Source organism: Triplophysa dalaica, chromosome 6, assembly GCF_015846415.1.
Source record: "Triplophysa dalaica isolate WHDGS20190420 chromosome 6, ASM1584641v1, whole genome shotgun sequence".
Lineage (NCBI taxonomy): Eukaryota > Metazoa > Chordata > Actinopteri > Cypriniformes > Nemacheilidae > Triplophysa > Triplophysa dalaica.
The window spans coordinates 83,268-109,986 of NC_079547.1; the positions used below are offsets into that span (position 1 = coordinate 83,268).

General features: G+C 43.7%; 1 protein-coding gene across 7 annotated transcripts; it reads left to right on the top strand.

Annotated features, from left to right (window-relative positions):
• On the top strand, positions 1-25,785 carry LOC130425200 (transcription activator BRG1). Of its 7 annotated transcripts, none has more exons than XR_008907042.1 (33): positions 1-380; positions 2,178-2,404; positions 4,125-4,245; positions 4,502-4,873; positions 5,172-5,270; positions 5,350-5,614; positions 6,159-6,285; positions 6,375-6,548; positions 7,116-7,289; positions 7,360-7,575; positions 7,845-7,975; positions 8,070-8,124; positions 8,262-8,383; positions 8,479-8,626; positions 8,704-8,867; positions 8,945-9,011; positions 10,720-10,830; positions 10,904-11,146; positions 11,223-11,336; positions 19,142-19,249; positions 19,373-19,459; positions 19,535-19,581; positions 19,657-19,823; positions 20,251-20,414; positions 20,504-20,731; positions 23,281-23,358; positions 23,454-24,010; positions 24,294-24,399; positions 24,497-24,598; positions 24,777-24,903; positions 25,008-25,144; positions 25,226-25,414; positions 25,601-25,785. XR_008907042.1 is itself a non-coding variant. In XM_056751352.1 (33 exons), the coding sequence occupies exons 2-33, from the start codon at positions 2,186-2,188 to the stop codon at positions 25,262-25,264; spliced, it is 4,788 nt and encodes a 1,595-aa protein (XP_056607330.1). In that variant the 5' UTR covers positions 1-380; positions 2,178-2,185; the 3' UTR covers positions 25,265-25,785. The 7 variants fall into 7 exon arrangements, 6 of the variants coding, with proteins under 6 accessions (XP_056607330.1, XP_056607329.1, XP_056607331.1 ...); XM_056751352.1 differs by having other exon boundaries at positions 23,454-23,672; positions 23,754-24,010; positions 25,226-25,785; XM_056751351.1 differs by having other exon boundaries at positions 25,226-25,785.
• The last annotated feature ends 934 nt before the right edge of the window (positions 25,786-26,719 follow it).

Consider the following 26,719-nt stretch of genomic DNA (forward strand, 5'->3'; position numbering starts at 1 on the left):
ACCAATCAGATTTGAGTGAAACTTTACAGTTTGTTTGAAGTTTATGTTTACAGCCTGGGTTAAAGTTAGGTGCTTCACGCCAATGTTGTCATTCACCTATCATTTTAGAGATAATATATAGGGTTTGAGTACAGGCTTTCTCTATAAAGAAAATGTTAGCAAAATTAGTTCGAGCACTAGCACTGAAGACAAGAGAATAATAAATAAAACTTAAAGATGTGCATCTCACGAGCGCGTGAATCAATATGTCCATAGCGGCGTTCCGTACATGAACATCCACCGAACCGAATGAACAGAACTCAACGTCGGTACGTGAACATAAACCGGATTAACGGAGCCGAAATACAGCCGCTCGTGGTCTCCGTAATTCATCGCTGCGGGTGAGTCTGTGTCAAACGCACAAGCATTATTGCTGCTGTTGTTGTTATTATTATTATGGTATTAATATCAGTATAACGTGATCGGCCTTGTTGTCATGTTTGATCATTTGTTATGTTTTCCCTGTGCAGTATGTAAATGTGACGTTAGATTTCATGTGTTTAAAGTGTACGTTTGCACAGGACGGATGCTCGCGCTCCAGATGTGCGGCAGATCCGCCCTCGCGCAGCGCTCGAGACTCGAGTCAACATCACGAACCGGGCGACATTTTCTTTTCCTGTTCAATCTTCATTTTGCGATGGTTCCTCTGGTGTTAAAGCGTCGTGTTTCGATTGTGATGATTAATATTGATTCCGCGTGTTTCAGCGTTCAGATGTGATGATTGACAGGCTGTCAGTTACTTGACTCACGTCACATTAGACTACAGGATTAGGATTTATGTTGCTGTATTCTTTTTACACACTTTTATATTCCTGAATTTCAAGATTGTGATTTGCAGGTCTGAAACAGTCGTGGAAATGGATAAATTTTTTTTCAATTTTAACAAGCATGTGTCAATACATTTTCAAACCGTTTCACAAGACATCAAGAATGGCATTGGCCCTACTCTTCATTTACCTCCAAACAAAACACTTCATATATGTTTCAAAATAGCCTAACCTTATTCCACAACAACAACAACAATAACAACAACAGCTCTCATCGGAAAGGAAGCTCTGTCTCTCATAACACAACTAAAACCAGTAAAACCATTTTTGTCCTTGAAGGATCTTTTTTTATCTTTTGAAGTGGTTTCATATAAATCTGTATTCAATTTATGATAACAAAAACGTAACAAGAATCAGAGAGAAATGCTACACAACTATGGTTGTAATATGTTTCAAAAGGTCACGTAAACACGCTGTATTGTACTGTAGCATGTAGTTAAGTTGAAGAACACTCATCTCATCAGTTGTTTGTAATTGATGCAACTTTAGAATACTGCAGATTAGGTCTTTCTCAGACCAGCCATCATCCCTCTTGGTCTCCTTTTACTAAGCATGGTAAAACAAAGTCAACATGTAAAGTACAGATACTATATATAGAGGATTGAAATCGTGTTACTCTCAGACCCACGGAGAACACAAATAACATTAACACAGAATACAAATATACAGATAAATACAGATTATATATGTAAAATGTAACTTTCAAGCAGGGATATTTAAAATAAGACAGGTAGTGGAATAAACAACAGTGCAGATGTGAGGGAGTGCACAGAGTTTATCAGACAGTCTGTATACAGCACACCTCTACACTACAGTTCGGGGTTTTTCGTGTGGGTGTTATATTGTGACTTTTATTTGGACATTACACTGTTTCTGACAGGAGCTTTTCTGAAATGAAACAGTAAAATGCTTGTGAAATAAACAGTGGAGATGCAGTTCGTGTGCTATTTTCCCACAGAGAGCCAGACACACACGCCACTCATTCATTCAGACACGCACAGATTACATATGTAAACCGCAGTTGACGTTATTTGCAACACGTTTGAAATTTTGTTGTTTGTTTAGCGCTACATTTTGTTTTGTGAAATGCTAAATTTGCTATGTTTTGGACCTATTGAGGAGACGTAAACAACGCTGGTCCTGAGGTACTCCTCCCTTCGTTATTTCAACATGTGATTGAAGTATTGAGCGTATAAAAGCTATCAACTGTCATGGGGGACGATGAGTGAATGATCATTTCTAATAAAGATGCAGGAGCCCAGTGGCTGATGTAAAGTCAAGCTACTTTCATCATGACATTTGTTTTCACAGTGTGAGGGATGTCCACCCCAGAACCCCCGATAGGAGGGACTCCGTGTCCAGGACCCTCGCCTGGTCCGGGACCTTCTCCGGTGGCCGCTCTGGGTTCAGGGCTGTCTCCTGGATCTTCACACACTATGATGGGTCCCAGCCCCGGACCTCCGACTTCAACAGGACACACTTTTACTCAACAAGGGTCTGCGGTGTACAGCCAGGAGAACTTACACCAACTGCACAAGGTCAAAAGCTGATTCGCTTGTGAAACACAACTTCTACTACACACCCGTGCTTATATGTTCAGTTTTGAATGTACAGTTGAAAGAAAAAGTATGTGAACCCTTTGGGCCTCCTTGGATTTCTTCATAAATTGGTCATAAAATGTGTTCTGATCTTCATCTAAGTCACAACAATAGAGAAACACAGTCTGCTTAAACTAATACCGCACAAACATTATACATTTTCATGTTTTTATTGAACACAACATGTAAACATTCATAGTGCAGGGTGCAAAATGTATGTGAACCTTTGGGTTTAATAACTGGTTGACCCTCCTTTGGCAGCAATAACCTCAACCAAACGTTTCCTATAGTTGCAGATCAGACCTGCACAACGGTCAGGAGAAATTTTGGACCATTCCTCTTTTACAAAAGTGTTTCAGTTCAGCAATATTCTTGGGATGTCTCGTGTGAATCGCTCTCTTGAGGTCATGCCACATCATCTCAATCGGGTTGAGGTCAGGACTCTGACTGGGCCACTCCAGAAGGCGTATTTTCTTCTGTTGAAGCCATTCTGTTGTTGATTTACTTCTATGCTTTGGGTCGTTGTCCTGTTGCATCGTCCATCCTCTGTTAAGCTTCAGTTAGCGGACAGATGGTCCTAAGTTTTCCTGCAAAATGTCTTGATAAACTTTGGAATTCATTTTTCCATCGATGACAGTAATCCGTCCAGGGCCTGAGGCAGCAATGCAGCCCCAAACCATGATGCCCCCTCCACCATATTTCACAGTTGGGATGAGGTTTTGATGTTGGTGTGCTGTGCCTTTTGTTCTCCACACATAGCGTTGTGTGTTCTTTCCAAACAACTAAATTTTGGTTTCATCTGTCCACAGAATGTTTTGCTAGTAGTGCTGTGGAACATCCAGGTGCTCTTTTGCAAACTTCAAACGTGCTGCAATGTTTTTTTTGGACAGCAGTGGCTTCCTCCGTGGTGTCCTCCCATGAAGTCCATTCTTGTTTAATGTTTTCCTTATTGTAGATTTGTCAACAAAAATGTTAGCATGTGCCAGAGATTTCTGTAAGTGTTTAGCTAACACTCTAGGATTCTTCTTCACCTCATTGAGCATTCTGCGCTGTGCTCTTGCAGTCATCTTTACAGGACGACCACGCCTAGGGAGTGTAGCAACAGTGCTGAACTTTCTCCATTTGTAGACAATCTGTCTTACCGTGGACACATGGACATCAAGGCTTTTAGATATAGTTTTGTAGCCTTTTCCAGCTTTATGTAAGTCAACAATTCTTGATCGTAGGTCTTCTGAGAGCTCTTTTGTGTGAGGCATGGTTCACATCAGACAACGCTTCTTCAGAACAGCAAACTCAAAACTGGTGTGTGTTTTTTATTGGACAGGCCAGCTTTAATCAACACATCCAATCTCATCACATTGATTGGACCCCAGGTTGGCTGACTCCTGGCTCCAATTAGCTCTTGGAGAAGTTATTAGACTAGGGTTTCACATACTTTTTCCACACTGCACTATGAATGTATACATGTTGTGTTCAATAAAAACATGAAAACGTATAATGTTTGTGCGGTATTAGTTTAAGCAGACTGTGTTTCTCTATTGTTGTGACTTAGATGAAGATCAGAACACATTTTATGACCAATTTATGAAGAAATCCAAGTAAGCCCAAAGGGTTCACATACTTTTTCTTTCAACTGTAAGTCTTTTTGTTGGTTTTAAAGTCTGTGGAGGAGAATCTTCCAGAAGACGGTCGTTTCGCTCAGGTGAAGCTTGTTCCCATGAGGTCGGGACACAGTGGTCTGGGGGTGCGTCCGGGCAGCCCGATGGAGCAGCATTCTCAAGGTTCATTTGAAGACCTTTTTCATGAGAGTTGTTAACATGGGTCGTCCATTATTCCTTTATCTTTATGTCTTCTGTAAAGGACATTGGGAAAAGTTGAACCCCCAGAATGGGAGGCATGTCTTTCCACATTTGATATTAACTTTGTTTTCTGCTTAACTTTAAATGCGTGATGAAGATTTTTCGTGTAGAAACAGCACTCTATTCTAGACACATGAAAGTGAACAAGTTTCCAATTTGTCCTGCTTCACCCCCGCAGGTTACTCTTCCCCGCTGGGCTCTTCAGAACACGTGTCCAGCCCCGTGTCTGTCAGCGGTCCTCCGTCCGCTCCTCTCTTGTCCACCTCATTAGAGGGCGCAGACACCCAACCTTTACAGCTGAGCCGGCCGGGGACCCAAAGCAACGCCACCGGCTTGCCGGCCCCCCCGACACCCTTCAACCAGAGTCAGCTGCATCAGCTGCGGGCTCAGATCATGGCGTATAAGATGCTGGCTCGTGGGCAGCCGCTCCCGGAGCACCTGCAGATGGCGGTGCAGGGCAAGCGGCCCATGCCGGGCATGCAGCAGGGGCAGTCTTTGTCCTGTTTGCCACCTGCTGGCGGAGGCACTGCAGGATTCGGCCGAGGGCACGGTAAGACTCCAGATTTATGTAAGATTGTTAATGTATGCTTTCCTGTAGATCAGCAGTTAGATGATGGTACTAGCAATGCCAAGGTCATGGGTTCGGCTCAGGGATTGCAGATAGTCAGAAACAAATGAAAAATTACAATGCAATGTAAGTCGCTTTGGACAAAAGCATTTGCCAAATTCATAAATGTAAATGTGAATCATGCGCTGATGATGCTCAGGCTGAACTCCAACATCCTCTCTACTGTAGTCCACGGTGGTGATTTAAGTAAAGGATTTAGTTGCTGCCGGTTGTTCCGCAGGGATGATGGGTCCCAACATGCCTCCCCCCGGACCTTCTGGGGTCTCGTCTGGAGTTCAGGGCCTGAATCACAACGGACCCCCAAAACCATGGCCCGAGGGTGATGACACACACACAACTCTTTTGCTTTTGTTAATGAAATAAAACTGGTTTACCATCATCTGTTTTTTGTATGACAGGTCCTATTAATGCCGCCACCCCCTCAAATGCCCCTCAGAAACTGATGCCCCCGCAGCCCACTGGACGGCCCTCCCCCGCACCCCCTTCCGTGCCACCGGCCGCCTCCCCCGTCATGCCCCCTCAAACCCAGTCACCAGGGCACCTGTCCCACCCGTCTCAAGCCACGACCATCCTCCCCCTGCACCAGAAACAGAACCGCATTACACCCGTTCAGAAGCCTTGCGGTCTGGACCCGGTGGAAATACTTCAGGAGAGAGAGTACAGGTGAGGACTCTTAAACAATAGAAGCTTTAAATCATGGTTTAATCAATCTTCGCTTGTCCTGTGAAAAAACAAAACCAAAACCTGATATTGATCAGTTCTTTAGACAACAATATCCATCAGAATACTTTTGACAGGAAGTGATCATTTGTTTGATGAGTGATGAATGATTCCTGCATTGATCCTCAAATCTCAATACAAAAGGTGCTTTTGATAAAGACATTTACTCTGCTGGTGTTTGTGTACATGGAAAATGTTGTTGAAAATGAAGCCTGTTTTGTGCCAAACAAACTTCACAACAGCTTTACGTCTCATGAGGAACATCACTCCCATTTTTCATTTCTAAGAGTAGATGATGAATTCCCCGTCATCTGTAGTATAACGCTGGTCAGAATACAGCCACTGAAGCAGCATTTCATAGAGAGTCCTAGCCTGTTTACCTTTCAATGTTTCATCCAAACCATGTGTTGTTTTTAATAGGGGAAGAAAGAAGAGAATATTATCCTAGAGTAAATATTCAGATGAATGACACGGTGATGTTCCGCAGGCTTGAAGCTCGAATCGCCCACCGCATTCAGGAGCTGGAGAATCTGCCCGGCTCTCTTGCTGGAGATTTACGCACCAAAGCGACGATTGAGTTAAAAGCTCTGCGACTGCTCAACTTCCAGAGACAGGTGACAGATGGAGAGCCAATGAGAGGCTTGTCTTTTAGTTCAATAACCCATGTCACCCTCTTGAAACATCTGAAATGTTTGGTTCACAGCTGAGGCAGGAGGTGGTGGTGTGCATGAGGCGAGATACAGCCTTAGAAACCTCACTGGATGCTAAAGCCTACAAGCGCAGTAAGAGACAGTCGCTGCGAGAAGCCCGGATCACTGAGAAACTGGAGAAACAGCAGAAGATTGAGCAGGAGCGGAAGCGCAGACAGAAACATCAGGCACGACCATGTTTACACTGGCAATACAGATCTCAGACTGATATCTTAGCCAGAAGTGAAATAAAGAGAAATGGTGTCCCATCCAGAATAGGGCTGAGACAGATATTGAAATGCTTTTATATTCTATTTCTGGGACCAAACCCAGCTTCAGGCATGTGCTGAACACTAGAGACCAACGGCATGTGATGCTAACTGACGTAGCAGTGAGCAGGAGAGCGGCCCTGATGACTGATGAATGGACGTCTAGAGCCGGAGTTCCCAAACGGTGTCTCGTGACTCACTTATTAGACATTTAACCGCCAATCAATTTTGTGTGAGCTACCCACTCGAGTCTTGACCCTCAGCTCTAGAGGTCCATGCATCACATGTCAGAGGTAAGCCATGGTTTTACAGAACATGGCAAGTTGTATTTTTATTTTTTGCTAAAAAGTTGTGAAATATGTATATAGTTTCAGAACCCTTGTATCGTGACCCGTGTCGTATCGAGGACCTTGCCAACACACAGCCTTAATCCAAATTTCAACTGTCTGGGGAACATTTCCCATAATTCTTTTTGCTCTGGTGCAGGAATATCTCAACAGCATCCTGCAACATGCCAAGGACTTCAAGGAATATCATCGCTCCATCACCGCCAAGATCCAGAAGCTGACCAAAGCCGTGGCCACGTACCACGCCAACACCGAGAGAGAGCAGAAGAAGGAGAATGAGAGGATTGAGAAAGAGAGAATGAGAAGACTCATGGTAAAAACACACACACACACACACACAAACACGCATGTGCAGAGTTGAGTGATTTGCATCACTGTCATAGGCTGAAGATGAAGAGGGTTACCGGAAGCTCATCGATCAGAAGAAGGACAAGCGTCTGGCATATCTCCTCCAGCAGACGGATGAATATGTGGCTAACCTGACGGAGCTTGTGCGCGCTCACAAAGCCGTTCAGGCTCTGAAGGAGAAGAAGAAGAAGAAAAAGAAAAAGTTGGAGAGCTCTGAGGGACAGACGGGTGCTCTGGGACCCGATGGAGAGGTTGGTGAGCTTTGTGTGGTGTGAAGACATAAACATGTACTGAAGTGTGTGATGATGAGGTCACGTGACATCAATAACCTTTTCATTGGACACACTTGACAATATTCAAGGTCTCCATGTAAAATAACAACCAATGAATAGGTCCACTGCCACTGACAAGTAAACCCATCTAATCAAAATAGAAGTTAATAAGAAACTCCTGTGGTGATGATGATGTCATGGTGATGATGGTGCTGGTGATGTCACGGTGATGATGATGATGATTGAAGCCTCTAGATGAAACGAGTCAGATGAGTGATCTTCCAGTGAAGGTGATTCATGTGGACAGCGGGAAGATTCTCACCGGAGTGGACGCTCCTAAAGCCGGACAGCTGGACACGTGGTTAGAGATGAATCCTGGGTAAGACCCAACACTAGTCTGATATTTGACACGATGGATGGATGGATGGATGGATGGATGGATGGATGGATTGATCGTTGTTTCTCTGTCTCAGTTATGAAGTTGCTCCACGATCAGACAGTGAAGATTCTGGATCAGAGGAGGATGAGGTAACAAAAACAAACTGGTGTTCGATTAAGGAATGTTCAATTGGCCTGATGAACATACTAATGAAATAAACGTCATCATATAAACAGCGTCAGAAAAGCAGAAGCGCTCCCGGTTTGAATGAGGTTTTATTAAACAGGAGGAGGAAGAGGAACCTCAAGCGCTGATGCCCTCTCAGAGTCAAAGTACAGAAGAGAAGAAGAAGATTCCAGATCCAGACAGTGAAGATGTGTCCGAGGTGGACGTTCGGCACATCATCGAGTGAGAACAACAACACCATCACCTCTGCTCTTCTTAGACACACAATCACGTCTGTCTGTGTGTGTGTGTATTAATCCTGATTGTGTGTTGTGCAGACATGCCAAGCAGGATGTTGATGATGAGTACGGCAGCGCTGCGTTTGCTCGGGGCTTACAGTCGTATTACGCTGTGGCTCATGCGGTCACTGAGAGAGTCGACAAACAATCGTCTCTCTTGATCAATGGTCAACTCAAACAATACCAGGTCAACCTGTCTCGCTAACTCACACACACAGATAATGAATGATGGGATTGGTGCTGATGGGATGTGTTGTGTTACAGATCAAAGGTTTGGAGTGGCTGGTGTCTCTCTATAATAATAATCTCAACGGGATTCTGGCTGATGAGATGGGTTTGGGGAAGACGATACAAACCATTGCTCTCATCACGTACCTGATGGAGAACAAGCGTCTGAACGGGGCGTATCTCATCATCGTGCCGCTCTCGTCAGTGTTGATCCGTGGGTTTCACATCATCTTCTGTCTCTGTGTGTGTCTCATGTCATCTCTCTCTTTTCCAACAGGACTCTGTCAAACTGGGTCTATGAGTTTGATAAATGGGCGCCTTCTGTTGTGAAAGTCTCGTACAAGGCAAGTGAAACTTTTTAAGTTAAAGTTGTAAGTAAACTTGTAAATGAAGTGCTGATATAACCTGATAATAGAGCATTTTTGCAAGTGACTAAACATTTAACAACCCTACTGTGTGTGTGTTCTCTTGTGTACACAAGTGACTTCTGCTTTTGTTCGCACCCGTCTCATCCCATCACGTTTTCTCACTTTTTTCACAATGCGGTATATACAGTACAGTACAAACTATATACAGCACCGTAAACACATATACAGCACCGTAGTCACAGTATACAGCACAGTACACGCTATATACAATACACACCATATACAGTACACACTGTGTACAGTACACTATATGCAGCACAGTACACACTATGTACAGTACACTCATATACAGCACAGTACACAATGTATACAGCACAGTACACACTATATACAGCACAGTACACACTGTATACAGCACAGTACACGCTATATACAGTACACATTATATACAGTACATACTGTATTCAGCATAATACACTATATACAGTACACACTATATACAGCACAGTACACACAGTATACAGCACAGTACACTATATACAGTACACACATATACAGCACAGTATACACTGTATACAGCACAGTACACACTGTATACAGCACAGTACACACTATATACAGTACACACTATATACAGCACAGTACACACTATATACAGTACACACTATATACAGCACAGTACACACTATATAGTACACACTATATACAGCACAGTACACACTATATACAGTACACACTGTATACAGCACAGTACACACTATATACAGTACACACTATATACAGCACAGTACACACTGTATACAGCACAGTACACACTATATACAGTACACACTGTATACAGCACAGTACACACTATATACAGTACACACTATATAAAGCACAGTACACACTATATACAGTACAGTACACACTATACACAGCACAGTACACAATGTATACAGCACACTAGACACTATATACAGTACAGTACACACTATACACAGCACAGTACACACTGTATACACCACAGTACACACTGTATACAGCACAGTACACACTATATAAAGCACAGTACACACTATATACAGTACAGTACACACTACATACAGTACAGTACACACTATATACAGCACTGTACACACTATAAACAGAAAAGCTATAGAATTGATTCATTCAGTTCAGTTTGATTCAATATATTTATTTTTTCAGTTGGGTTTAGTGAAATGATTTATCTACTTTGTTTAGTTCTAGTGAATTGATTTGTGTAGGTTAGTTTGTGTGTGTGTGTGTGTATGCGTGATGAGTGTGTGTGTGTGTGTGTATGTATGTGTGTCACCTTTACGTTCTGATGTGTATGACCATGTTGATATGAAGAAGAGGTGGATTGATGTTGTGAAGAGCCGAGGATCACACCTAACACCCGACTCTGCAGTGAACACCGGATAGTTTTACTAACGTTCTTTTAACACACAACTGGGATTCACTGATAATCCGCTGTTACTGGTGAATGGAGGCGGAGAGCATAGAATTCTTTTGGCGTTTTTTTTTATTTGGCTGCAATGTTGATGACACATTCTTTTGTTTGGTGTGATAAACTATGTCAGAACATGATTTAATGTTGCTTTACACAGACTTTAATAGTGAAAAACTGATGTGAGATGGTCACTGTAACTGATTCTTCAGGTGTGATGTGATTTGTGTTCAGGGGTCTCCTGCAGCTAGAAGAGCTTTCGTGCCACAGCTGCGCAGCGGCAAGTTCAACGTTCTGCTCACCACGTATGAATACATCATTAAAGACAAACAGATTCTGGCAAAGGTACGTCAGACAACAGCGTGTGTTTCATGCGTGTGTGTCAGAGACGCTGATTAGCTGGTGTGGTGCCGTACAGATTCGCTGGAAGTACATGATAGTGGATGAAGGTCATCGTATGAAGAATCATCACTGTAAACTGACGCAGGTGTTGAACACACATTATTTGGCTCCACGTCGCGTGCTGCTCACAGGGACGCCGCTGCAGAATAAACTGCCCGAACTCTGGGCTCTTCTCAACTTCCTGCTGCCCACAATCTTCAAGAGCTGCAGCACGTTTGAACAGTGGTTCAACGCTCCCTTCGCCATGACCGGAGAGAAGGTCAGAACCTGTCCTGAGGGGGGAGGGAGGGGTTGACATGACAGGACGCCAGTGATGGGCTTCTGTCGTCTCTTAGGTGGATCTGAATGAGGAAGAGACCATCCTGATCATTCGGCGTCTGCATAAGGTGCTCCGCCCCTTCCTGTTACGCCGACTGAAGAAAGAGGTGGAGGCACAACTGCCAGAGAAGGTGTGTGTGTTTGTGTGTGTGTATGTATGTGTGAGAGTCCTGATAAACTCTACAGTTAGACCAAATGTCTCCACAAATGTCATATTTTTGTTTCTCACGATGAAAAAGCTTATAAATCAAAGCAGATTTTGTTCTTGGGGGTCAGTTCCCAGTGAGTATTTGAAGTCTCTCCCATGTACTTCCTTTGACTTGATATTTATCTTAATAATAATACCAAAAGAGAGCATAATCTCATTGAGCTCCAAAACAGCACGTTTACAGCCTGGTAAAAAAAAATGATGGTTTTGATATCTAATTTTACCCTTCATGACAACTGTGAGGAGGGTGATTTTTTTTATAACTTAATTTTATATTAAGCCTTAAAATTCAGCAAATTAGGTGCGTGGCTAATTGAGTGACAAGGGGCTTCAGCAAACCAGGCGCCTCAGCTCTAACCACGTCCTGCCACCTTCTGATCTGTGAGAGAGTGACGCTCAGCGTGGAGACTAGAGAGACACGGAACTCTACAATTAATTAAGCTGCTTTGAATAGTCAGATAATAAAAAGGAATGAGGAAAATCGCTTAGTGACAGCCAGTGTTGATATTGTGGAGGGCCGTCACAAATAAATCAGTGTATAGGAAACACTGTGTTTTAACAGTTAGGGAGCTGAGACGACGGACAGGGGAGCTAAAGCCTACCTAAAAAAGGTCTAGAACCACCCCTGAATCAAAGTACGTCAAAATGAGTTTGATTCCCGTCTTTGCCAAACCCGCTCCCCCATCTCCTCTCGATGCTTCCCGCCACTAAAACACAATCGAAAAAATAAAAACTTTTGTGTGATTCTTTGAATTGTTGTGTGGAGTAGGGGTTACATGTTACAAGAGACAGTTTGTGCCGTGTATAACAGCTGTGTCAGCATGGGCCCAAAGACATTTTGGTTAGGGTCATAGAAGATTCGAAATTGTCCCTCCCTCAACTTGTGTATAAGAAATGTAGATTGACTGTATAGGTACTTTATAGATATATATAAGACTTTTAGATTGACTGTATAGACATATATATAATACCTATAGATTGACTGTATAGATACTGTATAGACATATATAAGACCTATAGATTGACTGTATAGATACTGTATAGACATATATAAGACCTTTAGATTGACTGTATAGACATATATAAGACCTTATGATTGACTGTATAGATATATAAGACCTTTAGATTGACTGTATAGACATATATAAGACCTTATGATTGACTGTATAGATATATAAGACCTTTAGATTGACTGTATAGATACTGTATAGACATATATAAGACCTTTAGATTGACTGTATAGATACTGTATAGACATATATAAGACCTTATGCTTGACTCTATAGACGTATATAAGACCTTTAGATTGACTGTATAGATACTGTATAGACGTGTATATAAGACCTATAGATTGACTGTATAGATACTGTATAGACATATATAAGACCTTTAGATTGACACTATAGATACTGTATAGACATATAAGACCTTTAGATTGACTGTATATATATACTGTATAGACGTATATAAAACCTTTAGATTGACTGTATAGATACTGTTTTTACATTTAAGACCTTTAGATTGACTGTATAGATACTGTATAGACATATAAGACCTTTAGATCAACTGTATAGATACTGTATAGACATATAAGACCTTTAGATCAACTGTATAGATACTGTATAGACATTTAAGACCTTTAGATTGACTGTATAGATACTGTATAGTTATATAATACCTATAGATTGACTGTATATAGACTGTATAGACGTATATAAGACCTTTTGATTGACTGTATAGATAATGTATAGACATATATAAGACCTTATGATTGACTGTATAGACGTATATAAGACCTTTATATTGACTGTATAGATACTGTATAGACGTGTATATAAGACCTATAGATTGACTGTATAGATACTGTATAGACATATATAAGACCTTTAGATTGACACTATAGATACTGTATAGACATATAAGACCTTTAGATTGACTGTATAGATACTGTTTTTACATTTAAGACCTTTAGATTGACTGTATAGATACTGTATAGACATATAAGACCTTTAGATCAACTGTATAGATACTGTATAGACATTTAAGACCTTTAGATTGACTGTATAGATACTGTATAGTTATATAATACCTATAGATTGACTGTATATAGACTGTATAGACGTATATAAGACCTTTTGATTGACTGTATAGATAATGTATAGACGTATATAAGACCTTTAGATTGTCTGTATAGATACTGTATAGTTCTATAAGACCTATAGATTTACTGAAAAGATACTGTATAGACGTATAAGACCGTTTGAGATATATGTTATAGATCTATAGTTTGAGATAGACCGTTATAGATAATGTATAGGCGTATATATGACCTTTAGAATGTCTGTATAGATACCATATAGGCGTATATAAAACCTTTAGATTGACTGTTTCTCGCCATCAATATTGCCTATGATGCTGGAATGTTGACAAAAATGAAGGAATAAATCAATTGCTTAAGAGTTGTTGTAGCAGAGTAGAGACCGTGGTTCGAGTCCGGTGAGTAATTGTGAATTAGCGCCAGCTGTGCGCACACCGGGCTCGAATCTCGTAGGAGATAGGGAGCATATTAAAGGAATGAGCGACCGGACCATCGAAGAGAGAGGACCGGGCCCGAACTTGTTTTACGTTGGTATTGGTATTTGTATTTATGTTTATGTTTATGTTTTGTTCGCCGGCGGTCGTCCGTGAGGGGCCGCCGGCTGTTTTTATTTCTGTTATTAAATGTTTAAATGTTTGCCGGTTCCCGACTCCTTCCTTCCTTTTATTGAATCTTATTACATTGGTGCCGAAACCCGGGAGGAAGGAGAGACATGCTGTCGGAGAGTCCTCGCCGCCGAGTGGCCTCGCGGTGCCGGAGAGTTCGGGCAGCGCGGACGAAGGGCCAGTGACTGCCCAAAGCGGTGGCCCTGGGGAAACGGAAGTGCACAGTGCGGCCACCGTCAATGCTTCGGTGGAACGGCGACCTTTGCTGCCGCGCCCCTGGGTCGAGGTGGGGTGGCTTTCGTCCAAGCGGGAGAGTTGCCGCCGTCCGCCAGAGGCCGGAGCCTGTGTCCGTCCGCCCGAGGGGGAGGAGCAGGGGACGGGGAACCCGCCCCGACTCCCAGATAAAGAAGGAGCCACCGCCGGCCGCCAGGGGGAACCGGACTATAAATTTTTTTTCCTCTCTCCCCTCTCTCTTTCCGGTCGCTCAGAGGGCTCCCCTCTCCGTTGTCTCGTCTCGTCGCTGCATACCCCCCAGCCCCCCCTCCCCCCCAAGGGAGGGAGCTTGCACAGTCGCGGGGGTACCCCCCGGCCTGTGAGGGGTGATGGGGGTATATTAGATTTTTTTAGATTAGATTCAACTTTATTGTCATTACACATATACAAGTACAGTGTTATGAAATGTAGTTTAGGTCTAACCAGAAGTGCAATTAGCAAGTGCAGGATATACAGTGTGAATAAATACAGAATACAATATTAGGAAAATACTATACAATGGGCATGTACTATGAAAATGTGACAATCGGTATGTACTATGAACAATATAGACAGAAGGCTATATACTGTGAACATTAATGTACAGGTGGTTATGAACAGATAACAATATAGACTATACAATAGTGCAAGTGACTTGAGTGTGCATTAGTTACAGACATTAGCTATTAAAGTTACAGTGCAGTCAAGGTACAGATAACAATATAGACTATACAATAGTGCAAGTGACTTGAGTGTGCATTAGTTACAGACATTAGCTATTAAAGTTACAGTGCAGTCAAGGAACAGATAACAATATAGACTATACAATAGTGCAAGTGACTTGAGTGTGCATTAGTTACAGACATTAGCTATTAAAGTTACAGTGCAGTCAAGGTACATGAGTTATTGAAGTTATAGTGCAATACATGAGTAGATGCAGTTATACATTTACAGTGCAGTAGATGAGTTAGTGCAGTTATTGAAGTTACAGTGCAGTAGATGCGTTAATGCGGTTAATAAGGTCACAGTGCAGTAGATGAGTTAATGCAGTTATTGAAGTTATAGTGCAATAGATGAGTAGATGCAGTTAGTTATGCAATAGATGAGTTACAGTGCAGTAGAGAAGTTGGTGCAGTTATTGAAGTTACAGTGCAGTAGATGAGGTAATGCAGTTATGAAAGTTACAGTGCAGTAGATGAGGTAATGCAGTTATGAAAGTTACAGTGCACTAGATGAGGTAAACTAGTTATGAGAGTAGTCCATTAGTGCAAATGAGCATTCAGTGTAGTATTCCTGGTGGGCAAGTGAGCAGTATAGAGTGCAAATGATGCTGTGTGTATAAACAGTCCGAAAGAGCAGATACATGAAGTACTGGTGTGTACAGTTCGGTCATGAATGGCAGCCCTGTAGTGCAATGTAAACAATGTAATAGCAGCATTAAAGTTAAAGTTATGAGGGGTAGTGGAATCAGCGGGGAGCAGAGTTCAATAATGAAACAGCTCTGGGAAAAAAGCTGTTTCCTAGTCTGCTGGTTCTTGTCCGGAGGCACCTGAAGCGCCTGCCGGAAGGCAGGAGAGTAAACAGTCTATGAGCGGGGTGAGAGGAGTCCTTGAGAATGCTGCGAGCTCGACGCAGACAGCGTTTCTTTTGGATGTCCTCAATGGAAGAGAGTGTAGTCCCTGTGATGCGCTGGGCTGTTTTCACCACCCGCTACAGTGCCTTGCGCTCAGCAACAGAACAGTTCCCGTACCAGACTGTGACACAGTTGGTCAGGATGCTCTCTATCGTGCAGCGATAGAAGTTCACCAGGATAGTTGAAGACAGTTGGTTCTTCTTCAGTGTCCTCAGAAAGAAGAGGCGCTGGTGAGCCTTCTTGACCAGGCATGAGGTGTTGGTGGTCCAGGACAGGTCCTCCGAAATATGGGTCCCCAGGAACTTAAAACTGGAAACACGTTCAACAGCCATCCCGTTAATGTGGATGGGGTCGTGTGTGCCTCCTTTCGCCTTCCTGAAGTCCACTATGATCTCCTTTGTCTTGGAGGTGTTAAGGAGCAGGTTGTTTTTAGAGCACCATGTGGCCAGGTGCCGTACTTCCTCCCTGTAAGCAGTCTCATCGTTGTTGCTGATGAGACCAATCACTGTTGTATCGTCTGCGAACTTGATGAAGGAGTTAGATCCATTCACAGGTCTGCAGTCGAGTGTGAAAAGGGAGTATAGAAAGGGGCTCAGTACGCAGCCCTGTGGTACACCAGTGTTGAGGGTGATGGTGGTGGAGCAGATGTGGCCTAACCTAACAAGGTGAGGCCTGTTCGTCAGGAAGTCCATAATCCAGTTGCAGGTTGAATTGTTAATGCCTAGGTTTCCAAGTTTGCTGATTAGCTTGGAAGGGATGACGGTATTGAATGCAGAGCTGAAGTCTACAAACAGCATGCGTGCATAAGTGTCCTTATTATCCAGATGTGTGAGCACGGAGTGCAGCGCCATGGACACCGCATCATCTGTGCTCCTGTTGCTACGGTAGGCAAATTGGTATGGGTCCAGTGTGGATGGTAAAGAGTCTTTTAGTTGTGACAGGACCAGCCGCTCAAAGCACTTCATAACAATGGGTGTGAGTGCTACAGGGCGGTAGTCGTTCAGGCATGTCGGGCTGGAATGTTTTGGAATGGGCACAATGGAGGTGGATTTGAAACATGCTGGAACCACTGCTTGGGCGAGGGACAGGTTGAAGATATCCGTGAAGACCCCAGCGAGCTGCTCCGCACATGCCCTGAGTACGCGACCAGGGATGCCATCAGGACCAGCAGCCTTGCGTGCGTTTATCTGGCTTAGTGCAGTATAAACGTCTGTGGAGTTTAGTGTGAAGATTGGGAGGCCAATAGAAGGTGTGAGCCTGGTGGCGGGTTCATTATTGTCTCTCTCGAAGCGTGCATAAAAGTCATTAAGCTCGTTCAGAAAGGCAGCATCTGTGGCTATGGGGATGGAGTGGTTGGGTTTGTAGTCACTAATGGCCTGGATGCCCTGCCACATGCGTCGAGGGTCAGAATTGGTAAAATGCTCCTCTAACTTCAACTTGTAGCAGTGCTTGGCCTTTTTGATGCCCCTCTTCAGATTTGCCCTGGAAGTACTATAGGCCTGTGCATCACCTGATCTGAAGGCGGTGTTGCGTGCTTTCAACAGGAGGCGCACTTCCTTGTTCATCCATGGCTTCTGATTCGGGTATATGGTGATCTGCTTTTGATCTGTGACACTATCAATGGTGGTATTGATTTAGTCCAATACAGAGGAGGTGTAGGTGTCTATGTCCGTGTGAGAGCCACTGGTGGCCTGAGAAGCAAACATACTCCAGTCTGTGTGTAGAAACCTTTCCTGGAGTGTTAAGTCTGCCCCCGCAGGCCACACCTTGATGGTCTTCACTGATGGCTTCACACGATTAATGAGAGGTGAATACTTGGGGGTGAGGAACAAAGAAAGGTGATCAGATTGACCCAGGTGGGGGAGGGGGGTCGCGGTGTAAGCTTCAGCCATGTTTGTATAGACATGATCTAAAGTTTTGTTTCCTCTTGTGTGGCAGGAAACATGCTGGTGAAATTTAGGGAGCACTGTCTTTAAGTTAGAGTGATTAAAATCTCCCGCAACAATAAATGCAGCCTCCGGGTGAGCAGTCTGTTGTTTACTGATGGCTGCATGAAGTTCTTTCATAGCAAGCTTGGCATCCGGTGGAATATAAGCTGCCGTTATAATGGTTGAAGTGAATTCCCGTGGCAGATAAAACGGTCTACATTTAACCATGAGAAACTCAAGGTTAGCCGAGCAGTGTCTCCCGACAATAACAGAGTTTGTGCACCAAGCTTTATTGACATAAATGCACAATCCACCTCCTCTTGTCTTACCGGATTCCTCTGCCGTTCTATCCGCCCGGTGTGTGTTGTAGCCCGCTAACTCAATAGCGTTCTCCGGTATGCCGCTGTGTAGCCATGTTTCCGTGAAGATTATGACATTGCAGTTCAAAAGTCTTTTATTGTTGATGATGCGAAGTCGAATCTCATCCATTTTGTTCACTAATGATCGTACATTAGCAAGGAAAATGCTGGGTAAAGAGAGCCGGTGTGGTGTTAGCTTTAGCCTAGCTCTTAGCCCTCCGCGTTTTCCCCGCCTTTGTTTACGATCTCGACGCCGCCGGCGAGCACTTCCGCCCGGCCGTGTGGGGTGCGCAGCGTCGGGTGTTTTAGCGATCTCAGGAACGAGTTGAATGTTGCTGATATAACTTCCGGGAATGCGCAAACCAATATCCAAAAGCTTATGCCGGGTGTACGATGTGAATGCACAACTGTTCTGAACGAACAGGCCCGAGATGAGCAAGAAAAACACTATATAATTGCTAAAACTGGAGAGACGCTGAGCCTCGCGATGTTCACGCGCCGCCATCCTACGCCATATAGTAGAGTAGGCGGGGCGAGACCGTGGTTCGAGTCCGGTGAGTAATTGTGAATGAGCGCCAGCTGTGAGCACATCGGGCTCGAATCACGTAGTAGATATATAAAAGGAACGAGCGACCGGACCGTCGAAGAGAGAGGACCGGGCCCGAACTTGTGTTATGGTTATGGTTGTATTTATGTTTATGTTTTGTTCGCCGGCGGTCGTCCGCGAGGGGCCGCCGGCTGTTATATTACTTTATTAAATATTTAAAATGTCTTCCGGTTCCCGACTCCTTCCTTCCCTTTTATGGAGATATATTACAGTTGTATTGTGTTATGTTGTGTTGTTGTCACACAGGTGGAGTATGTAATTAAGAGTGACATGTCGGCTCTGCAGAGGGTTTTATATCGACACATGCAGGCTAAAGGAGTTCTGCTCACTGATGGATCTGAGAAAGACAAGAAGGTGATAAAGAATCTGTCACATCCCAACAACACACAATAGATGCACTGTGTGTGTTTATTAACTGTGTGTGTGTGTGTGTGTGTGCGTGTTTGTGCTTATTAACTGAGTGTGTGTGTGTTTCAGGGTAAGGGCGGCACTAAGACTTTGATGAACACCATTATGCAGTTGAGGAAGATTTGTAATCATCCCTACATGTTTCAGCAGATCGAGGTTTGTGTGTGTGTGTGTGTGTTTCTCATGTTGTTCATGTGTTCACTTCTGAGGTTTGTGAGCGTGTTTTCACAGGAATCTTTCTCTGAGCACTTGGGATTTTCAGGCGGTATAGTTCAAGGGTGAGCATCAATCACCTCACATGAGACACGGGTGTTTCACCTTAAAGTGACCTTCAGTTGACCTCTCACCCGCAGGCTTGACTTATATCGAGCGTCAGGAAAGTTTGAGGTGCTGGATCGGATTTTACCCAAACTACGAGCGTCTAACCACAAAGTTCTGCTCTTCTGTCAAATGACATCTTTGATGACCATCATGGAAGATTATTTTGCTTATCGCGGTTTCAAATATCTGCGTCTAGACGGTGAGTTTGTTGTCTTGTTACTTGAATGTGTAGCGTCCGTCACTTATCGGAGTGAAAGTGCTTCTTCACTGCAGATGTGAACCAATTCTCCTCCAATCACACGACGGCACATGAATCAAATGTTAAGCCTCGAAATCTTGAAATAACATGGTCCTCGAGCTGTTTTGTGAAGCATCACCGGCCAACGGCAGCCTTCATACGTGTTTATTTACATGAGAGCAATGATTAGACTCTGGTCAGACCCAGCGTGGGTTAGGTCTTTTGTCTTTACACAGAATGACTTTTAACTAGTAGAGACCTTTAGAAAGAGCAGCTGGCCAAAGTTCTAGAAGATCCTCTGTGTGCGTGGAGACGTATCAGACCAACACTGTCATGGAGTCTGGAGAAAAGTCAACTTTAGAATTGATAGTCAGTGTGTGTGTTTCAGGCACAACTAAAGCAGAGGATCGTGGGATGCTGCTAAAGACCTTTAATGATCCGGCCTCTCAGTATTTTATCTTCCTGTTGAGCACTAGAGCAGGCGGGCTGGGTCTGAATCTGCAGAGCGCCGATACCGTCATCATATTCGACAGCGACTGGAATCCTCACCAGGTCACGATCCTGTTGGTGTCTGCATCTGGAGAAGTGTTCAGACGTCTGTGTGTGTGTGTCTGCTGAGCGTTCTGGTGTTGTGTGTGCAGGACCTGCAGGCTCAGGACCGAGCGCACCGGATCGGACAGCAGAACGAGGTGCGAGTTCTTCGTCTTTGCACCGTCAACAGCGTGGAAGAGAAGATACTGGCAGCTGCTAAATATAAGCTGAATGTAGATCAGAAGGTGATCCAGGCTGGCATGTTTGACCAGAAATCTTCAAGTCATGAACGCAGAGCCTTCTTACAAGCCATCCTGGAGCACGAGGAGCAAGATGAGGTGAGCATCTGGGTTAGTTGATATTCCTGTTTCAGAGCAACAAAATTCTTTGGCAGAACAATCTTATTTGTATTAATGTAACAATTTTAACAACCTTGCTACACGTCTGAAACATGTGTTTAAAGCTGAAAAATGTATTTAAAGATATTTTCCAGGCTCTCCTGTGACACTTGTAAAGTTTATATACTAAGTGCAGATGTTGTGAAGGTTTAGAAGACTACAGACTCACTCTCTCTCTCTCTCTTTCTCTCTCTCTCTGTCTCTCTCTGTCTCTCTCTGTCTCTCTCTCTTTCAAGTTCAAGTTTATTATTTGTCACATACACAATCATACAGGGTATAATCAGCAGTGAAATGGAGGTCAGGACAGGTCCGCTCAATGGACAGTGCAAATAAAGGATAATACATAACACAGGAGCATATATTTAAATATAGGTAGGAATAAGATTAAAAAAAAGTAAAAACAATAAAATAAGGAGTAAAATGTGCAATAAACTAGAACAGTCTACTGTAGATTTAATAAATATCAATATAAACAGGGATGTGCAAGAGAAATGTGCAAACAGGTTGTACTGGGTATGTACACATAGCAGCAATGCGAAAGATGGATAATGATGGGTGTTACAGTTAATTAAATGAGTCCTGATGATGTTATGAGACTGAGTTTAGGAGCCTGATGGCCTGAGGATAGAAGCTCCTCCTCAGTCTCTCAGTTTTTGCCATCACGCTTCTGAAGCCCTTGCCCGATGGCAATTTGATGAAGAGACGGTTACCGGGGTGATTTGAGTCCTTGATTATTTTTACAGCTCTGCTTCTGCAGCGTTTGAGGTAGATGTCCTGCAGAGAGGGGAGGGCAGACCCAGAAATGTGCTCAGCTAGGCGCACGACTCTCTGCAGAGCTTTGCAGTCCTGATTTGAGGCATTACTGTACCACACTGAGATGCACTGAGTCAATACACTTTCTATGGCCCCTGAATAGAAGGTTTTCAGGATTGCTGGAAACACCCTGAATTTCCTCAGCTGTCGCAAATGATACAGTCTTTGCCTGGCTTTCTTAACCTGTGTTGAAATGTGTGCAGTCCAAGTCAGGTCCTCGGAGATGTTTGCACCGAGGTACTTGAAGCTGCTCACCCTCTCCACAGGGGTCCCGCTGATCTCTCTCTCTCTCTCTCTCTCTGTCTCTCTCTTTCTCTCTCGCTCTCTTTCTCTCTCTGTCTCTCTCTCTCTCTCTGTCTCTCTCTGTCTCTCTCTCTCTCTCTCTCTCTCTCTCTCTGTCTCTCTCTCTCTGTCTCTCTCTCTCTGTCTCTCTCTCTCTGTCCTCTCTGTCTCTCTCTCTCTCTCTCTCTCTCTCTCTCTCTCTCTGTCTCTCTCTCTCTGTCTCTCTCTCTCTGTCTCTCTCTCTCTGTCTCTCTCTCTCTCTCTCTCTCTCTCTCTTTCTCTCTCTCTCTCTCTCTATCTCTCTCTCTTTCTGTCTCGCTCTCTGTCTCTCTCTCTCTGTCTCTCTCTGTCTCTCTCAAGATTCAAGATTCAAGATTCAAAGGAGCTTTATTGGCATGATAAAAGAAAATTTACATTGCCAAAGCACAAGATTAAATATAAACATGCAGAAATACAGATTAAGATCAAAAATAAGATAGAATAAAATTAAAAGTCTATAAGTAAAAATCTATATATATACATCTCAATATAAACAGAAAAACAGTTTTAATTAAAGTTCTCAATAAGGGTGATAGTGTCAGTTTGTGTGTGTTGTTCTGTCAGTGTTGTGTTGTGTTGTGTTGTGCTGGTTGTTCTTTGGTCGTGGCAGGACTTGACATATCTTGCAGCCAGGTTTGAGCTTCTTGACTTTTCTCCCAGTATGTATGAGATCTTGTCCTTTTGTTGAAACTGGTCAAAGTCTTTGTGTAAGTTTGTAAACTGGGGGAAGAATGTTTCTCTGATGTGTGTGTAGTTGGGACAGGAGAGGAGAAAGTGCAGCTCTGTTTCCACTTGATTGTGTGTGCAGTGTGGACACAGTCGCTCTTCTCTCGGTGTCCATGTGTGTCTGTGTCTGCCCGTCTCTACAGTGAGCTGGTGATCACTGAGTCTGTACATGCTCAACACTTTTCTTAGTTTAGGGTCTGATACGCTTGTGAGCTATTCTGACACTTTATATTCTCTCTTTAGTGACAGATAGCATTCCAGTTTACTTTGCTGAGCTGTTGCTTCTGTCCAGTGTTTGACATATTTCTCTTTTTGTCTTTTGATCACTTGGTTTAGTCTGGCTGGGGTTTGGGGTTGACTTGGGCATGTTTGGGGTTGTAGAGTTAGTTGTGAGATCAGTTGGATGAAGGGGTTTCTCTCTGGGCTCAGCTCTTGATGGCTTAAGGCTTTGTGATGGAGTGTGTCTGTGTCGCTGTTCTTAAGGTGTGTGTAGAATTTTAAAGCTCTTTTTTGTATTTTAATGATTAGAGGATACAGTATCTCTCTCTGTCTATCTCTCACACACGTTCTGTATCTTGTTTTGATGTCCGTGTTACACATCTTTTGCCTCTGTTGTTCTTTAATTGAAGGAGGAGGACGAGGTGCCGGATGACGAAACAGTGAACCAGATGATCGCTCGCAGTGAAGAGGAGTTCGATCAGTTCATGGTTTCTTTTCACCTCTTTTTCACTTTCATCACTGTTCCGTTGTAAATCCAAACTCCATTAAGAAACGTTCTCTCTTTCACGCTCTCTCTGCACAGCGCATGGACTTGGATCGCCGCCGCGAGGACGCCCGTAACCCCAAACGGAAACCTCGTTTGATGGAGGAAGACGAGCTGCCCACATGGATCATGAAGGACGACGCGGAGGTGGAAAGGCTCACCTGTGAGGAAGAGGAGGGGAAGATGTTCGGCCGTGGCTCCCGACAGAGAAAAGAGGTCGATTACAGCGACTCGCTCACAGAGAAACAGTGGCTGAAGGTTAGACGAGCATCAGGTCCGTTAACACTTTCCCGTCTGCCGGCGTCTGGCTTTCTCATTGTGTCCTCCCTCATCTCTCAGGCCATCGAGGACGGGACCCTGGAGGAAATCGAAGAAGAGGTGCGACACAAGAAGACGGCTCGGAAGAGGAGACGCGATCGAGACACGGACGCCGTTCCTTCCACCTCTGGAGCTCGCGGAGGCAGAGAGAGAGACGACGACAGCAAAAGGCAAAAGAAACGAGGTCGTCCGCCAGCAGAGAAACTTTTGCCGAACCCGCCGTCACTTATCAAGAAGATGAAAAAGATTGTGGATGCCGTCATTAAATATAAGGAAAAGTGAGTGATGAATGAATGAATAACAGTGGAAGTGTTTTATGTGAAGGCCTGGGAGCTGTAGGATGTTAAAGGTTATTTATTGTCTGATGTCACACTGATGTTGCTGTTGGAACTGGACATGACGCTGCTGGTCTGGCATGTGTGTGATTCATCATTGCTTATAATACTTATAAGAAGAAGAATAACACTTTGCTTCTAGACTTTACAAATGACAAAATGTTGGTAATAATGAAAATGATCATACAGGTCCTGACATCATCTTCATGATGTTCTTCTGTGACAGTAACGGGCGTCAGTTAAGTGAGGTCTTCATTCAGCTGCCGTCACGGAAGGAGCTTCCAGAATACTACGAGCTCATCCGCAAACCCGTTGACTTCAGGAAGATCAAAGTGTGTCAGCCAACACACACACATGATATTCTATGTCCTTAAACCATCACAACCCCAAACAAACGCTCGGTGTTGTCTGTCTGTTGTGTATGTGCAGGAGCGCATCCGCAGTCACCGATACCGCAGCCTGAACGACCTGGAGAGAGACGTCATGCTGTTGTGTCAAAACGCACAAACCTTTAACCTGGAGGGTTCACTGGTTAGATACACAACACACAAACAACTATGTCTAGACAAACCCAAATGTTTTACTACAGGAAAGCGGTTTACATTTGTTGGGGGAATACAGATCAAACAAAAACACACATCCCAACACATATTACAGAACAACAAATGTTTGCCGTGACTCTCATGTGATCTGTGCGTGTGCGTGTTAGATCTACGAGGACTCCATCGTGCTGCAGTCGGTTTTTACCAGCTTGTGTCAGAAGATCGAGAGAGAAGAAGAGAGTGATGGAGAGGAAAGTGAGGAAGATGATGAAGATGGAGGTTCAGATTCCGAGAGTCAGTGTTATTCTTTAATGCCGCTGTATCACTCTCACACTGGTTGTGTGATCACGAGTGTGTTTCTTTAATCTGTGTGTGTGTGTGTGTCTGTGCCCGTGCAGCTCGGTCAGTGAAGGTGAAGATTAAACTGAGCCGTAAGGACAGAAGTGCAGAGCGTGGCAGAGGACGCAGAAGAATGGCCAGAACTCGAGCCAAACCCGTCGTCAGTGATGATGATACAGACGAGGAACAGGAGGAGGTGACAAACACGCACAGACACACACACACACACAGTCTGTATTAGGCTGATTGTTGCTCATGTGTTTTTGGGTTCATTCAGGATCGGTCCAACAGCGCCAGTGAAGATGAACAGGGATGAAGATGTTAACACCCAAACAAGACCAGTATCATGTTAAGCCAAATATATTCTCTCATCCACATCCTCATCATCTAACCCTTTCTGAAAAGAAAGAAAGAATCTTTCTGATGTTAGTTTTCATAGTGATGCTGAGAGAAACTGCATTAGGACGTAAGTTTTTGTGACGCTGAATATTAGACTATAACGTTTCAGAAGTACATTTGTAATCATGTGTTAACTTGTTGTGTAGACGTGCTCGAATTGTGTGTTAGTAACTGATGCACGTGTGTTGACCAAGTTTGTTTAGCTTTGACAGCTGTAGATGTGTTATTTATGTTGCTGCTTCTCAATCTTTAGGGATGTTTAATGTGTGTGTATCGCTGGTGTGCTGAACGCCGACCTTCTCACTGAAGTGAAATTCATGTTCTGGCTGTTGTATAATCAATAAGGGCATGTGCTGTTGTGTCATGTGGGTTTGTATATTTTCTCTTCGATTGTTTTCATTCATTCATCAGATACCATAATAAATAATAAAGTGTTAAGTCTCTTTGTTTTGTTGTTTTTATGAAATAATTTTATGCAAACTGCAGCGGAGACAAAGATTGTCCGGGCAGCATGAATTAATGTGTATTGCAGTGATTTCACCGCCAGGTGTCGCTCGACACGCCTGGAAAAAATTCAATTCAAGTTTATTTATAAAGCACTTTTCACAATGTGTATTGTTTCAAAGCAGCTTTACAGGGGCAAACAGGAAAAACAGAAAAGTTAAAACACAGCACAGTGCATGGTATTTATACAACGAGTAAGTTCATTCTAATAAATAATATCTAATTTCTAATTAAATAAATAAATGAATGAATGCAGTCTCCCGGTGAGCAGGCCAACACTGCCCTGCTGTGGCGAGGAACCCAAACTCCAATGATTGATTAATGGAGAAAAACCTCGGGAGAAACCAGGCTCAACCGGGAGGGCCAGATCCCCTCTGACGTGTCATAGCTGCACTCAGACTGCTGACGTGTGGTTTAGGTTTAGCGTCCACTCACTCATCCACTCACTCAGTCACTCACTCACTCACTCACTCACTCACTCACTCACTCACTCACTCACTCACCCACTCACTCATCCACTCACCCACTCACTCACTCACCCACTCACTCATCCACTCACTCATTCACCTACTCACCCACTCACTCATCCACTCACCCACTCACTCACCAAATCATCCACCCAATCATTAAGCCACTCACCCACTCACTCACTCACTCACTCACTCACTCACCAAATCATCCACTCACTCACCCACTCACTCACTCACTCACTCACTCACTCACTCACCAAATCATCCACTCACTTACACACTCATTCACCAAATCATTCAGCCACTCACCCACTCACTCATCCACTCACCCACTCACTCACCCAATCATCCACTCACTCACCCACTCATCCACTCACTTACCCACTCACTCACTCATT